This window comes from Hevea brasiliensis, chromosome 10, assembly GCF_030052815.1.
Source record: "Hevea brasiliensis isolate MT/VB/25A 57/8 chromosome 10, ASM3005281v1, whole genome shotgun sequence".
NCBI classification, from domain to species: domain Eukaryota; kingdom Viridiplantae; phylum Streptophyta; class Magnoliopsida; order Malpighiales; family Euphorbiaceae; genus Hevea; species Hevea brasiliensis.
Window position 1 is genome coordinate 91,238,079 of NC_079502.1, and position 17,754 is coordinate 91,255,832.

General features: G+C 34.5%; 1 protein-coding gene across 4 annotated transcripts; it reads right to left on the reverse strand.

Annotated features, from left to right (window-relative positions):
* Window positions 1–7,761: 7,761 nt before the first annotated feature.
* On the reverse strand, window positions 7,762–17,511 carry LOC131183786 (methylmalonate-semialdehyde dehydrogenase [acylating], mitochondrial-like). 4 transcript variants are annotated; one of them, XM_058154375.1, is made up of 20 exons: window positions 17,214–17,511; window positions 16,241–16,798; window positions 15,767–15,861; window positions 15,595–15,669; window positions 15,345–15,506; window positions 15,185–15,263; window positions 14,914–15,068; window positions 14,528–14,591; window positions 13,515–13,594; window positions 12,826–12,891; window positions 12,413–12,463; window positions 12,086–12,237; window positions 11,208–11,298; window positions 10,759–10,839; window positions 10,521–10,598; window positions 10,356–10,391; window positions 10,215–10,258; window positions 9,740–9,818; window positions 9,155–9,245; window positions 7,762–9,009 (listed from the first exon to the last, which is right to left on the reverse strand). In XM_058154375.1, exons 2-20 carry the CDS (start codon window positions 16,755–16,757, stop codon window positions 8,741–8,743), a joined length of 2,265 nt encoding a protein of 754 aa, XP_058010358.1. In that variant the 5' UTR covers window positions 16,758–16,798; window positions 17,214–17,511; the 3' UTR covers window positions 7,762–8,740. The 4 variants fall into 4 exon arrangements, with proteins under 4 accessions (XP_058010358.1, XP_058010357.1, XP_058010360.1 ...); XM_058154374.1 differs by having other exon boundaries at window positions 17,073–17,511; XM_058154377.1 differs by lacking the exon at window positions 9,155–9,245 and having other exon boundaries at window positions 8,796–9,009; window positions 16,241–17,510.
* Between the last annotated feature and the right edge of the window lie 243 nt (window positions 17,512–17,754).

Below are 17,754 nucleotides of genomic sequence, written 5' to 3' on the forward strand. Positions count from 1 at the left end.
CCAAATGGGCTTTAGAGTTGGGTTAAGGAATAGTTAAGCTTACTACGGGCCTCGGGAGCTTTAGGCTGGCCCAGGTCCTAGTGCCGGTCCGACCCATAGGTTGGGTCGTGTCAATTATTATTATTTAAAATAAAAGAATAATGTAGTTTGAGCTTCACTTATTAATTATTACAATTTTCATCAATATTACTATATTAATATTTAATTTTTCTTTAATAATTTAAGTTACATTTAAGACTAATACATATTGTAACATATCTAATTAATTAATTAAAAAAGTAATTATCTATCATGTGTCGCAAATAAAGCTTGACTTACTTATTATTATTATTATTATTGTTCTTTTATAACCAACGACATTTTATTAAACCAAAGAAAGGGAAGACACATCATTATTGAAGCAAAGACACGTCAAGAGCAAGAACAGCAGAAACAACATTAGGAATATTTTCAATCCAAACATATTCTTGGTTCGTAGAAGAGAAATCATCCAACTTGGCTAACACATAGGCAACAGAGTTGTCAGATCTTTTAGTGAATGACCAAGAACAACGGTTCAGCAGGTGAGACCATTCAAAGCAATCTTGAATCACATACCCAAGGGGATTATGAGGAGTCTCCTTAGCTTATAATAGCTCAATAAGATGCTGACAATCTGATTCTGTAATTATATGAGGAAAACTCAATTCCACTGCCAATCTTAGGCCAAAGCCTCAGAGATATCTGATGTCCATGAGCCAAAAATGCACTTGAAGGTAGAAGCTAAAACATTACCAAATTCATCTCTAAAAATAACCCGTAGTTGAACCAGACCTGAAGAAGACATTCCAGCATCCACATTCAATTTGAAGAAACCTGGAAGAGGAGGGCACCATTTGTCAGCTAGAAACCTTTGGGATGGAAGAGAAGTAGCTGTGCAATGGGTAGCAGTTTGGTAAAATTTAGCTATAAGAACATCAGCATGAGAAATAATAGCACGAGGAGACCATTGAAGATTATCAAAAAACAACTTATTTCTAAACCTCCAAATTTAGTAACACAAACATGCAATGCGAAGCAATAAATGAGCGTCAGATGTGGCTAAGAGACCCAACCACTAGAGCTTGAATGAGTGTCCATCAACATCAAACACCCAATGCAGACCAACATGTTGCCATATAGGTTTAACCTGAGACTAATCTCGACAGAGGTGAATAATTATTTCTTCTTGGGTGTAGAGAAGACAATTGGGAACAACAGATGGTGGGTGACCACTTAACAAGTTTCGCGAAGGCAAAATATTTACTGCTGCATGCTAAACAAAGTTGATAACCTTTGGCAGACCAGGTATTTTCCAAATGGAATTCCATATGTGGCTAATAGTAGAGGAAGAAGATGTAGTAAGAGATAAATGATCGGATTGGAGCTGAAGGGAAATGCGGTATCACTACGACTAGAGTAGAGTCTAGATTTCTCAAAATGCGAAAGAAAAAAATCTAGTCAATTGAAAGAACTCAATGGAATTAATCGAATGTACTCATCATTGTCATCAATCACAATATGTAAAATTACAGTTTAGTCCTTATAATTGACCCTTTTTGCAAAACCTACCCAAATAAACTCTAAAAATTCTAAAACTTTGCCCCGCGGTCCTTAGCAATATTACTAGGCTATTGCAAAAAGAATCATAATTTTCTGAGCTACCACGAATATTTTATGAATTTTTAATCCCATTTAAGCACTAGAAAATTACGAAAAAGCAAGGTTCGGGTTTACCTATGCCGATTCCGACTCCGGGGACGCGCTCGGCACGTCTGACAATGGTGGGATAGCCAAAATCTCGATCCAATTCGAAGACTTTTTCGGTACCTACACGGACAACTGTCGAATTTCCGCGAATTGAAGGTACCTACACGAAGCCCATAACACGGGAGTTAGTATATAATTTTTACTAAATTTTCTAAGTTCATTTAAGGCTCGGAAAAATACTACGAAGTTCCATGGGACCCACCGAAAAACGGTGTCAAAAAATTTTGAAATTTATATTGTCGCGAAGCTCTCGACGAGTGGAGTGCTCTGGTACTCTCGGTTTTTTCGTGGGGTTCACGATTTGCGAGAAATCTAGCCCAAAAGTCAAAATGGGTTAAAACTTCCCGAATAAAAATTGGACAAACCAATCAATGGATTTTGGTGTTCTTGATGTCTATGGAAAGTTCTCGAGGTGTAGATGGTGTTTGACATAAGACCCGGCCCAATCGGTGGCCGGATCAGCCGGATTTCGGTCGGGAAGTCAAAACTGCGCGCGCGCGTTGGGTGGTCTTCGTGCGCATTTTTCGGCCGCCTGGAGCATCAGCCGGCAGTGGGAAGGCGGTGGGGCGGTGCGCCGGCAAGGTGGGGAAGGCTGGGTGGCGGCAGCGCCGCCGCCTGAGGGTGAGGGAGGAGAGAGAAAATGGGGGAGAGAGAGAGAGAGAGAGAGAGAGAGAGAGGAGAAGAGGAAAGGCGCGCGGCAAGAAAAAAAAGAAGAAGAAGGAGTTAGCCCGATTCGGCCGGTCAAATCTGGTCTGGTTCGATTCGGTCGGTTCGATTCAGGGTACCCGAAATTGAATTTTTACTCTGCCTTGGGACCAAAAACGAGGCCTCAAAATTTCAAAAAAATTCTAGAAAACTCAGAAAAATTTGTAGACTCCAAATATATTTTTAGTTTTGCCACGTGGTCTTTAAATTAATTTTTAAAAATCATCAAAATTTTATATTTTCGGGAAATCAAACCCGATTTCGAAAATCCAAAAAATTTCAAATAATTTTCTAAAATTTAAATAAAATAAAAATATTAATATTACTCATAAAATAATAAATTTAAAAATTTAGGGTGTTACAATCATCAACTGGGAGGAAGACCGACTCAAGTAAATCCCAATCCCAAGACCGAGATTGTTTGTCAATTAAGAGAGAAATTATGGCATCTATAGGCAATACAGCTGGGGGAGAGATGATCCTAAAAGAAGTCGATTGCGTAATCCATGGATCATGCCAGATTTGAACAAACTCTCCATTACCAATATGCCACCGAAGAGCCTTCAATAAAATCTCTTAACCATATAATATGCTCCTCCAAGTAAAGCTAGGAATTGAACCAACAGATGCCTGAAGAAAAGTACTTCGTGGGTAATAATGAGCCTTTAATACTATAACATGCAGGAAGTTGGAAATTGAATAAGTCGCCATCCCTGTTTAGCTAAGAGAGCTTTGTTGAAGCATAAGAAATCTCTGAACCCCAAACTGCCTTGATCTTTTAGAAGACACAATTTCTGCCATGAACATAAATGCATTCGCTTTTCAAGTCCACGTTGACCCCACCAGAAATGGCTAATCATCGATTTAAGCTCATCACAAAATGAAGAGGGAAGATGGAAGCATTGCATTACAAAAGATGGGATTGCTTGAGCTACGTATTTGATTAAAAGATCCTTAATAGCTGCAGATAAGAATCGCTCTTTCCATCCTTGAAGTCAAGACCATAATCATTTAAGTTATATTTAAGATTAATACATAAATTGCAACCTATGTAATTAATTAATAAAAAAAGTAATTGTATTTATTATACTATTAATTATTCAATAATAATAATAATGATAATAAATAATTGTTATTTAAAATAACAGAATTAGTTTGAGCTTAGCTTGCTAATTATTAATTATTACAATTTTTTAATATTATTATATTAATATTTTATTTTTATTTAATAATTTAAGTCATATTTAAAATTAATAAAATTGTGTAACACATATAATCAATTAAAATGAAGTAATTATTTTCATTATAATATTGATTGTCACTCAATTATCATAATAATTATTATTATTATTTAAAATAAAAAAATAATTGATTAATTAATTTCAATAATTGTGACCCCTTTTGGTAATTATTACATTCTTCTTTAATGTTATTAAATTAATGTTTTGTATTTTATTTTCATCATTGAAGTTATATTTAAAGCTAATACATATTGTAACCTATATAGTTAATTAATAATAAATAATTGTTTTTTAATAATATTGGTTTTCATTCAATTATTATTATTATTATTATTATTATTATTATTATTATTATTATTATTATTATTATTATTATAAAAAATAATTTAACTTAAAATTATAATTTAATTAATTTAGTTTGAATAATTGTTGCCTATTTTAATAAAATTTTCTTCAATTTACATTTAGTTGCAACTTTCTAATTAATTTATGGCCTAATTAATAAAACTTGCCTTATTTAATTCTTTTTATACTCCAGAATCGTTGTACTTGACTTTGCAAAATTATTTCCTTTGTCTAAAGCTAATTCTTAAGATTAATACATGTTGTAACCTATCTAATTAATTAATAAAAAAGCTATTATTTTATCGTAATATTGATTATCATTCAATTATTATAATTTTTGTTATCATTTATATTAAAATTTATAAATTATTTTTAAAAAAAAAAAAAAACAACTTCACTCAGCACAATCTTTCTCAATAATACAAATGCATGAGCTTGGGGCTCAATCCAAAAAAAATGGTTGTCAAAAGTTGAGGCACCTCTCCTCTGGCAATAGCATGAGTTGCTCTATTGACTTGACTACTAGCCCAGTTTATGGAGTAATTACATCCTTACTGTAAAAGAGATTTATAAAACAAGATAATACTACCAAATTCAGTTTGATTCTCATCAGAAGATCCCATAGCCAAGACAACATTCTGACAATCAACCTCTATGTCCACATCATCAATTGCATGATCTATCAACCAAAAGATAATATAATTTAGTTTAATACTATGGCTAAAATTTACAAAATATGTAAATATATTTATTCAATTAAATTTAATAATTTTCAAAATTATTTATTTACTAATCATAATGACATTTTTATAGTTTTAATTTATTTATGTATTTATTTTTATGAGATAATATATTTTAATTGTATATGTTAACTGATTTATTTTTTCATAAAAAATAAATTGCTAAAAAGTGTAAAAAAATGTAACTTCATTGAAATATCTAAATGAGATATGTAAGGATTAAAAATAAAATATTAAAATAAGAGTATTAGTAAATTTTAATAATCAAATTATATAAAAAATATTTTTAATAAAAAATAAAATATTAAAATTTAAATTAAAAGAAATAATTTCTACTAATGCACAAGTATTTAGCTAGTTAATTAATTAAGGAGATTATATTCTTTATACAAAAACTGCACCAATGGTGATATCAATATTTACAGAATGATTATGATGAATTAAAGGCAATAGAAAGATTTTAGGCTATAAATGTGGGATCATTTTTTAGATGAATATAGGAGAATTATGTATTCTATAAATATGGGAAATTTATTTATTCTATAAATAGATTTGAAAATAAAAGTGGTCTTTTATTATTTATTTTTATAAAAAAGTGCAAAAGGTATATTATTTTAAGTAATATACAAGTTATTAAATTAATTATGGGCTACTAATAGACGTAGTGGAAAAACTCACTGCTCTCTCAAAGGAAGAATTAGGTTCGATCATTGGAGAAAACATTGTTGAAAGAGGCAGATACAAATTCAAAGAGATTAATTTTTTTGTGGACCATAAAATGGATATAGAAAGATACTTAGTAAATCCAAAAATGGTAAGCCTAATAAATAGGTTTGCATATGGAGATGTTGTTTTATTTATTTATTGTTATGAAAAAAAGGTGGGAAAGTTATATTATTTTAGGAAATTAACAAAATCATTGAAGGATTGTTTAAAACGATTAATTTGGAAGGTTTTACTTCTTGCCAATTCTTGATTTTTATTACTGATTAGTGTTCCTTTCTCTGTAACTTATTAGAAAGCCTGCCTGATCTCACTAGTATTCTTGCCTGTAATTTTATTTTTCTTGCTTGAGAGAAAAATGGAGGAGTTGGGTTTCTGGAGCTATCAAGAGGTGAGTTATTTTCTTATTTTTTTAATCATCGAGATTAAAAAATTTTAATCATTGAGATTTTAATCTTTTTTTTTTTTCATCCATTCAATAAATTTTTTTGGATATCCTCTAATTCACTTCATATGTTCATATGGTTAGCCTTTGATGGTATTTAGCTTTGTGTTCCCTAACAAAGGATGAGTTTATTTCATGCATGTTTTGCGGCCATTCAAGGGTTTTTTTTTTTTTTTTTTTTTTTTTTTATATTTTTTCTTGAATTGAAATCAGATCGGTTCAAATTAAAATAAAATTTAAATTGAAATTGAATAAAACCGAATCAATCAAAATTGATACTAAATTAAATTCAAATCAATTGGGATTCTAGGCCAAATTAATTTCCAAAGAATCATCAAGAATCTGTTCTGTATAAATGTTCTGAGAGTGTGTGAAGTGCATTGATGAAAGGCTTATTGAACTTGGCTGAAATTTAGAGAGTTATATCATATAGTTCTCAAACTAATGCATCTGTTTTGAATTGGCAGAATATTGATGAGCTGAGACAGAAGCTTTTGTTCACAACCATTGAGCTAGAGTCACTAAAAGTTCAAGCAACTGAAGAGATGAGAAAGCATGAGGAAGTTGTGAAGCATTTAATTGATCTCCTGAAAATGGCATACAAAGAAAGAGATGAGGCTAAAGATCAGTTGCAGAAGCTTCTTAACAAGCTAATGCCTTTTAATTCTGATGAATTACATATCATTGTTCCTCAAGCACAACCCGACAGCCCCCTCGTTATACCCATGAAGGCAAACTCAAGCGTAACTGAATCTAACAGTGGCTCTTCCCCTGTCACTTCTCCAGATTTCTCAAGCATAAACATGGCTGATTCGACTCACATAAATTTTGTGAATAAGGCCTATGTTCAAGAATATACTGGCTCTTTATCAACAGGATTGGTTACTCCATCAGTTTCCAAGATTGATCCGGCTGATGCTGCAATTGATATTCTTATTAATGGAAAAGTCCTGCCTCAGAAAGGAAAACTGTTACAAGCTGTTACAGATGCAGGTCCTCTACTTCAAACACTAGTTGTTGGAGGGTCACTTCCCCGGTGGAGAAATCCTCCTCCACTGCAACAATTCAAAATTCCACCTTTTTCTATTGAAGATTGTGAAACAGCAAATACTATTAATCAGAAACAAGCTGCAAATGCAAATTCTGGTGCTCAGAAACCACAGAGTTTATCGTCTTACCTTGCTATGTCTAGTGGTTATTCTCGAATTTGCTTAGGTTCTATGCTAAATTTTACTAGTGGTGCTTCTGGTTCAGGTTTAGGCAGTTGTTGGCCATTAAATTCCGGCAAGCGGCAGAAGCTTCTCTGATATTATTATGAGACTGGATCCCTTTTTTCTTTTTTTTTGTAAAAATCAAATTTTCAGTGGTGTGATTGGTGCAAATGAGATATTTTGGGGTTTTTATGGCACAGCTAGACGGTTTATTTGCCTGCTTCTAGATGAGAAAAGTTAAATTTCTTGCTACTTGGTTAATTAAATTGCCACCATTTTTTTAACTGTGGTAAACATAAGGGAAATTCTTCTACTTCCTTCTTCCAGTCGAGTACAGGTTCAGTAGAAAAAACTCCCAACCGGAGCAGCTAAGTGGATGCCTTCGAGATTGCAAGACCTACGAGACAAAGGGCGAGAACAACACCAAGTAGCCTATTATTAGAATCCAGACTCCGGAAACTCCAGATAAAGTGCACTGCCTTCAATCCTACAAAGTTATCTTGAGCTTACCACTTCTATTCTACAATAATTTCTTTGAAAAACACAAGCAACTTATTTCGCTATTTAAAGGTTAAAAAAATCTTTATTGGTTACTTTGCTATCACTGTCTACATTGTCCCTAAACTGGAAAATATATAACACTGGTTAGCATCCTATATTCTCTGAGATGTTGGCAAAGCCATGGAAGCTCCCTGGCTGGGAAAATCATCAATTGAGATCATTGAGTTTTCAGCATACAACCTTTGGGACGTTAGGGGCATATATAGCCTCTCTGATGTTGGTGGTGCTCCATTATTTCTCTGAACAATTGTAGGCATAGGCATATACATAGTCTCTGATGGCGGTGGTATAGCATCAGCCTGTTGGGAAGCTGGAACCATGTCGGTCCTTTGTGATGGTCTGGTAACATACATCCTCTCAGAAGTTGGATGTGAAGTAATATCATGCCTTTGAGATGTTGAACCCATATGGTCATTCCTGTGAGCTGTAGCAGGTATGTATCGTTTCTCAGAAGTTGGAAACATGGTATCAGTTCTTGGAAATGTTTGACCCATACTGTCGTTCAAGTGAGAAGTTGCTATAAAGTCAAATAACCTCTCAGAAACTGGATGTACAGAAGCATCAGTCCTATGTGAGGCTGGAGTTATGCTGTCACTCCTATTTGATATTGGAACCATATTGTCATTCTCATGAGATGTTGACACATATACACAATCAGAAGTTAAAGCCATTGCAGGATCAGTCCTCTTGGATGATGGACCGACATTGCCATTCCTCTGAGAAGTAGGCATGTAAATCCTCTGAGCAGTTGAAGATATGCTTTCAGTCCTCTGAGATGTTAGGGGTAGATTTTCATTCCACTTGGACGTTTGAGGTGTATAAATGCTTTCAGATGTCTGTGGTATGGTTAGTGACATTTCTTGGCTTAATGAATTCCCATCTGTTGCAGGATGTATAGCGAGTGATCTCTCTCGGTCCGATAAATCCTGCTCAACTGTTGGAGATAGAACCAGAGACGCCTCCTGGCCTGGTAAATCCTCATCAACTATTTGTGGCATAGATGATGCTCCCGAGTTTGGTAAATCCTGGCAGTAGTTCTCCATGCTTTGGGGAATCTCTCTCTGATGCTATTGACATATTTGGGGACACTCTCTCATTAGGTAAACCTCTCTCAGGTGCAGAAGAAATTCCTTGGTTTGCTTCCACATCAAATGATGTAAGAATGGATAATGACACTCCTAGGCTAGGTAAGCCCCCCCATTGCTGTGCCACTGTTTTAATCTGGGTATAAAATTGCACACTTGTCTTTCCTGCCATCAATAGAAGAAAAGGAGGAAAAAACGATTATAACCGCACTTCATAAAAGGGTTCAACCAACCATGCCAAATGTAACCAGAGATCGAGAGAAAAATGTAACCAGAGATCAAGAGAGGGTAAGGTTTCAAGTAATTATACCACAAAAATTGAGATCGCCAGTAAAAGAAGCCTTTGGTTCATTAGATGAGGAAAATGGCACTGGAACTGGAACAGGAACATTGATTCCAACCTGTCATACCCATTCCATGTCGGAAATTGATATGCAGTTCAAACTTACAGACTCAAGAAAGACTACCATGAGCACATCCTGTTTAGCTGTACACAATCTCTCTCTATAATGAATCCCACACAGCAGGATAGGAAGGCACATTCCCATTCCTTCGATTGACTGATCAAAAGTACTCTCAAACAGTGTAAATTTCTAGACAAAATCTAAGCACAATAACTGAAACATCACAATCACACACAGAGTTCATAATATTCATTTCCCCACACCCCATCCCACCACCCCCACCTCCCAACCTTTCTTCTCCCACCAAGAAGGCCTTTTCTACCTTGAATGGTAAGAACTGATATGGCTTAAAACTTATAATGTTTAGCCCACATATTTCCCACCTACTTAACTACAAGTTTGGTAAGATCTTCTGGATAATGAAAAAACAAGACAAAATACCAAAAAAAGGCTGGTCCCTGTATGGCAGAAGGAGAAAAAGGTTGGCTTACCATCCCAGCGTCAATATCATTCTGGAACTTTCTTGCAGCAACACCAGATGATGTAAATATTGATGCTCCATTACCATACCTGCCAAAGCAAGGTTAGAAGAATTCAAAAAAGATGGGAATTTCAGGAATTACTAAGGCACTATGCATTATGCATTTTAACAAATTATCGTATAAAATAGACCAAATCAACACTTTTGCTCTTCCCAAATTTTAAACCCTATACATTTCCAGAAGTCAATTCTTTGCAGGATTTTGATAGCAGAAAAAAGCTAATCTTAGTCACAATTTATAAATCTCTTTGCGAAATAGGTAAGATATGGGACAATTTTAATCTAATTCTACCAAGAAGGAAGAAAAAAAATATCTAGAAGTCATGATAAGACCTAAAATTATCATGTGTTATAATTTAAGATAATAAAAAAGTTATAAACATGCTCACTTAGCTGCATGAGAATTAAGAAAGTGAAACAAATACCTGTTTTTATTTACAATGGTTATAGCCTCTTCTAGACTGTCAGCCTGTGGATTGTCAAACAACAGATATTTTTTACCAGTCTCCAACTACTGTGCATTGCAGTCACATGAAAGTAAGAGAAATATACTAATAAAAGAGTACCTGCATACAAAGAAGAACTGGGCCAAAAATTTCTTCCTGCTCAACACAAACATTGCCGTCAAGAATAAGGCAAGGTCTTTGGTTCAACTCCTCAACTGAGAATCATAAATTATCATGTCCACTCATTCTGAAGCATAACATGGTTAAAAGAATGAAAAAAGATACCTTGTAGCAATCCATGTTGACCGTCACATCACATAAGATAATAGGACCAACAAAACTTCCTTTCTCATATCCTGGAACCTACATAATGAAATTAGTATAAGCTTTCATGCACAAAATGATTGAAGTAACTCCTTAGTAATAGAATAAAAGGTCACTAAACGTTCTTGGCGTCTTGTGTATGTTGTTTCTATACCAGGCAGTTACTTAAATCCTCTCAAGAAAGAAATGGAACAAATACCACAATGTTTCTCCCATCAAGAAGAAGCCTAGCACCATTGTCAACCCCACTCTGAACTAATCTGCATATGCGATCCTTTACCTGTGAATTTAGCATCACAGAATGCCCCATAAGACAACTTCAAAATAAGTAATTGAATTAATCAAGCAAGAAAGAGAAACATTGAGAACAAAATGGCATTCTAACTGCCAATACATACACAACTGAATTACTTTCCTTTTTTGATTAAAAAAAAAAAAAGAGGAAACTTCATTAGCAGAAAAGAAAGGAGTTCCCAACATGTAACATAAAGTATCATCCTATCCTATCCAAGAATTAAGCTCGTCATCAATGAAGAGTAAATAAGAAATGTCATAAAAGAATTTGCACATTATACAAGTCAGCACTCAATGCCACTCCCTTTCTGTTGAGCAAGTAAACTAGAAAAATTCAAATATTTGTGTGTTCACCTCTTTGCTAATCACTGGACCAATGTCTGCAGTAGGATCAGTGCCTGCATTCACTTTAAGTGCTTTTGCACGCTCCACAAGTTCGTCTTCCCTAGAAACATTAATAAAATACCCAAGTTGATGCTATAAGTTATGCATGGTTAAAAGCAATGAAAGACCAGCATTTTCTCAGATTCAAATTGCAAAGCAAATGGACCAGACCTGGCCAACAACACCATCTAAAGTTATATGGGCATAATCAAGCCAAAGTTTTTGATGCTGTTTCATGCAGACAACAGGAACACGCATCGGCTCAATATTGAGAGATGCTAGGGCAAGGATAGCTTGAGGAAGAAAGCAATGCTTGTCCCTGCTGTCCAGGCAAAACAGCCTCAAATCTCAGTGCCAATGCTTGAGTGTTCATAATCATATCTAAGAGATGTTTACAACCGGTGCACACAGCTTCTTAGTAAACGACTCAAGCATAATTTAGCAGCTTAAGAAAGAGATGAGATTCTTGAACAATCTTTTAATGGAGAAAGAACAGTATCTTGTATATGAAAAAGCAGAAGAAAGCCAGAGAATGAAAAACCACATTTAAAGTCTCTGTTTCTTTATGTTATTCACTTTCATATTTTTAGCCCTCAATTTCTCGACAAAAATCACTTTTTTTTTGCACGCATCTCTTATCAACAGATTCCATTTCTTACTCAATCTGTGATACACAAATTGAAGATACAAATCTCCACAAAATTTTCGGAGCAGAATTATAGAAACCCAATTGAAATCATATTTTTTCCTGAAGGAGACCATTAATTTCAATTCCAATCCTTATAATATAGTTGACTAAGCACAGGGAAGAATCCCCAACAAGTCTTCAAGTAAACAAGTCACAGTACCATGCTACTGATCCTCCAACAAAAATAGCTGTGCTCAGAGCCATACACCGTTGTCCTGCAGCACCAAAACCAGCAGCGACCAAAGCATTCAAAGTATCATCCATGCTTGCGTCCGGCATGATAATTGCATGATTTTTTCCTCCTATATTGGACTAAGGAGTCAACACAACAATGAGTTATACAGCCTAATTTAAGTGGACCTAGGATTCGCAACCTAGTCTACAAATTACAAAAAGCCACGTGTGTATGTGCCTGTGCGTGTGCATGCGAGAGAGAGAGAGAGAGAGAGAGAGAGATACTTATATTTAATGAAATAAGTGTGTTAACCTGAACACGTTTGCCTCTAGCAGCTGCCCTAGCATGTATGTGCATGCCAGCCTTGAAACAGGTAAACAAACCACAAAAAAAAAAAAAAAAAAAAAAAAGCATGTGAGCATCAAATAGTCTGTTCTTGATGGCTTTAATATCACTGAAGATCAGAATAAGTCAACAGTACAGATTTAATAGCAGCACTAAAAGAGACTAATGGAATTATGGAAAGTCTTCTTCTTATTTTACAAGGAAAATTCCATTAGAATAAAGGATAAAAGCAAATAGTTAATATAATATTTACAACAACCGAAGAACATTAACCCTCCAATAAGATTGCAAGCATGTGTGAACACTTCAAATTTAAATCATGACATGATAAGTTGCAGAAACATAATTGTAAGCAGGAAGCACAGGAATTAGAAACTTACAATGTCTGAACCAATGAATGATATAGCTTTTATATCATCGTCATCACATATGTAATTAACAATATCCTGCACATATTTATTCCAAGTTATAAGAATTTTAATGAAATGTCCAATATACTCACAGAACCCAAATGACCAGAACCCTGTCCATTTCAGTCTTTCTCAAATTTGTCTCTACTAAGTACTAATTTAAATGCACACCAAGTCATTCCAATAGGAAAGGCATTCTATAAAGCATCGTGCATAATTCCTAGTCACACTAGTGGGCAACACCAGGTAACAAACTTAAACAGAACAAGACAATTTTCTCTAACCAGAGTGAGACCATCTTCTCCAAAATTCTATGGCCTTAATTCAATCCATCAATAGCCTATATTCCAAAGTTTGGCTACAACGCCAACAACCAAGTCAATTCCAAAACAGGAAATCTTTAATACCAATGAAAATTCCTTTTAAGAAAACTATAAAGTCCAGTCAGACTCCTTTCTCTCTTTTGTAAGGGGCAGGGGCAGCATTAGTTGGGCAACACTCCATCAATGGAGCAAAAAAGCAAGGAAATGCTGCTAACCTAAGAAAGGGCCCCTGGTATATCAAACCTCAAAATTACATGCAAAATTCCATTAATACTCTACAAAAATTCATTGTGTAAATGATAAAAAATAAAAGGCCTCCTAAGAAGCAAGGCTTACATTGGTGCCATGAACAATATTTAAGACACCATCAGGCAAACCAGCCTCCATAGCCAGTGCTGCAAGTATCATTGAGGCCCCTGAAAGCATGGAGTCAGAGATATTACCAATCATATTTATTTCCAAGAGATATTCAACATAGGAACATTGGTTGCAAGATAAAATGCATCTAATAATAGTTATTAAAAAAAAAAACCTATACGGTAACATATGTAGATCTGAATGTCTTCCCAAACAAGGTGGAGAGATTCTTCTCTTTCATGAACTTTAAGGTGGGGATAGGTTGACATAAAAAAGGTATGATGATGATCCTTCAAAAAAACCCCGAGTCCTGGGCTCTTTTTATTGGCTATGGATGGAAAAGCCTTCAAGAATTCTTGTCCTACCTTCACAGATGATTTTATGGCATAGGCCAACGCTTTTGTGAGGGGTGCTCAACATTGGGAGCTAGACTAATTCTCAAATTTTTAAACTGTTGTAGAGCGTGAGGCGGTGAGTAAATTAGAACAAAGATTTAAGGCTCAAATAAGTTGAGCCATTCATGAGCTATTCTATGCTTGACTGGATCCTCCTTGCTGGGAGCAAATATGTATGTATAAAAAAAAAAAACAAAAGAGTTAATCATGTAGCTTGAAAGTTATTTGGCTCCTCTTATTTATATGGTCTTCCCAAGTTAACAAAGTCAAAAGGCAAATATCTTATATAATAGAAGTTTCTCATAATGAATCAGAAAATATACCTTTTCACAATTTGGAAAAGTTATCTAGTGCAAATTTTGTCAGTCTTACTCTAAACCAAAGATTTACCAACAGAGAAAATCCTTGAGCAATAAACAATAGCCAAAATAGGAACAAAATTCGAAGTTATAGAGTTTGGATGCAAAATAAATTCATTTATTTTAAATGAATGAATTGAATTCATCCAATAAAGGTTCCTATTTCCAGCAATCTTCAATGTCTCGCAAAAGCATCATAAAAGGAAAAAATAAAATAAAATAAACATCATAGAATCACCTGGATTTTTCTCACATGGCTTAAGAACAAATGTATTTCCACATGTAACAGCAATGGGGAACATCTGCAAAAATAAAGAAAAATTAAAGAGCACAAATCTTTTTTTTTCTTTGTTTTATCCTAGATTATGCTAAAGGAACTATCATAACACACATTTAAATTATAAAAGATAACTGAAAATCTACAACCAAAATTACAAAAGTGGGCAATGACTAATCAAGTTAGCTTAATTATCAGTTATTACAGGTGAGGAAGTCTCGAGGAACCATGGAAGGGTTTAAAATGTAAGAGTCATCTTTCACTACATGTAACTTAGAAAGGGTAAAAAGAAAAGAGACGGAGAGAAATGATCACCAAAGAAAGAAACTACAAAGTATAGCACATACCCACAAGGGAATCATAGCTGGAAAGTTAAAAGGGCATATCCCAGCACAAACACCAAGTGGTTCTCTAATGCAGTACGTATCAATTCCATTGCATGCATTAGGAACAAACTCCCCCATTTGCAAAGTTGCCATTCCACAGGCATGCTCAACTACCTCTATATGAATAAATAAGCATTGAGGTCAATGTCAATAACTAGGCAACATACTGTAATCGATATTCTCAAAATATAGGGAAAAAGAAAGGCAATGGGAAACCTTTATAAATACTGACCTAAACCACGAAGTACATCACCCTGGGCACCTTTGAGTGTCTTACCCTGTTCTAAGGTAATATTCATTGCAAGCTTATCCTGGAAATAATTTTTGGACACATTAAAAAAATATATTTACAGAAAAACAAAGTATTAAGAACACAATGCTGGCAAACCAACCATATCCCTGTGAATAAGCTCCTGGAGTTTGAACATGATGCGTTGACGAGTGGCAATTGGGGTGTTCTTCCATGAAGGAAAAGCTTTCTTTGCTGCAATAACTGCATCCTTGAACTCTTCATAGGTGGTTAACGGAACTTCAGAAACAACCTCTTGTGTTGCCTAATTAAAAGATGAAATAATTAACACCATTAATTTAGAATACCCCTACCAAGAGAAGGAAAAAAAAGGGTGGTAGATATTATCTTACAGGATTTATCACATCAATTATAGTAGACCCTTGTGACTCGACAAATTTTCCTCCAATAAAATTAGGAACTTTCAGCTGCAATCAATTTGCAGAAAAAGGTTTTAGGTCAAATCCATTCAATCACTGATTGACAGACAGAACAAACTAACAATTCAAATATGTCAAACCCTACAGGCTGGTTGTTTTGCTTTAGCGACCCTTCAGAGGAAGTAGTCCTTGTGTTTACAGGAACAGACCTGTTAGGTCTCCATGACTTCAAACTTTTCTCTGCAAAAGGGAGTAATAGACAAAAAGAAGAAAAATAAAATCCCCATCATGAACAAAATTGAAGAGGAATAGATAATGCTTCATTTCAAAAGCTTTCTGGTATATCAGAAAATTTTTGCCACAACTATGAAACATTTCACATGAATTCTCTGTATTTAACATGCATATGAAAACCTAAAATAAAGAGGTTAGGTTAGATTGTTATTATCACACCAAAGAAGCCTCAATTTTAGTACAAATCACATTGCTTAGTTCTTTCTTTTATTTCTTTTAACTTTTTTATTTTGTTGGGGGTAGGGGAGGTGCCATAATGAAGTACCCTTTTCCTTAACTGCCGGAGGACTAATTCCATATGAAAAACCTTTGATGAGAATCTGACCTGATAAATTTCCTAGACGAATCTTAGCTTTGAGGTTGTACAAATGTCTAGGTGTTGACTGCAACTCAGGATTGCTTTGCTTAAGTGCTTTCAGGACTTGTCGCGGTTTTACACCAGCATCAGTCATCATTTTAATTTGCCTAACCTCCTCTTCAGAAAATCGACGACTATAAGGATGCTCTGACATGTCTTTTAAAGGTTCATGGTTGTGGTCTCCATTTTTAATAGTAAGTACCCACACATCATCTTCCTTCTTACCAATTGCTTCAAATGGACAATTTATAAGCCGTGAACATGCTTTTCTTTTACGCTGGCTTTCTTCAATCTTGCGCCTATTACGATAAACACCTCCTCTATCACAACCAAGGATAACTCTCCGGTCCTTCCTAGACTTTTTAATGGTTACCACATATCCTTGACTAGCCCCAAAGTCACGAACATATTTTATGAGCTCTTCACGATCTTGAAAAGTTCCAGATTCTGGAGGAAGCATTTTATACTGACCCATATACTCCATTCGACTTTGAGTTTCCTTTTCAGATTGCAGAAAGAAATAACCTAACAAGCCAATTATTTTCCAATTTAATGAATTCGATGGATAGCTAAGACACAAAGAATAAAGCAATAGTTCTTTTTCAATCACATATAAAAGGGCCAAACTATACTACTCCATTACCATCCCTCTTCCCCTTTTACATTTTTTTTTCTTTAGAGCCCTCCAACTTTTCTGAGAGCTGTATCGAACTACGTAGGAAACTTTGGTCAATCCAATCACATTTCAATGCTCAAAATGAACACCAATTGAAATACACAATTAAAGATAAGAACTGACCACTTGAAATCAACGCCTCTACAAGTCTAACATTGAAATCAACCACTGAATTCTCATCTCACCACATTAAAATCCCAAAAGAATCCGATGCCCCGAAATGAATCCAATCTTTCATTTATCGGTTTCGTTCTATGCACTTACCGAATTAGAGATGGAACAGGAGAAATTTAGGTTTCGGAGAGAACAAAGCTTTTTCTTTGAAGCAGTAAGAGAGGGAGATGAAGGTTGACGAGAGTCTCTATACTGCAAGCACAGTATCCGAAGTTGAAAGAGATCTGCAAATCGGAAAAATTAGTGGCAGCAGAGCCGCTGAGGGCGGAGGAGCGACGGCAGTTGGCAAATTTAGGGTTTTGATGGAATTGTTTTACGTTTGAGCGTGAGAGAGGAAATTGTGAGTTGGAAGTTGCAGTGATAATTTTGATCTTGACACTTTTAAGCTCGTTCAGCAATATAATTTTTATTTTTGGTTAATTTTCTTTTTAAATCTGCTGTTGTGATTGAGAATTTTTTTTTTTTTAGTTTGAGATATTTAAAAATTTAATTATTTATAAATAATTAAATATATAAAAACATTTTTTTAAATAATAGAAATAATATTTGTGATTTTATTTATTTCAAAAAAAATATTTGTATATTTTTAATCAATATTTGTGTATTTTATTAATTAATACTTTTTGTCATT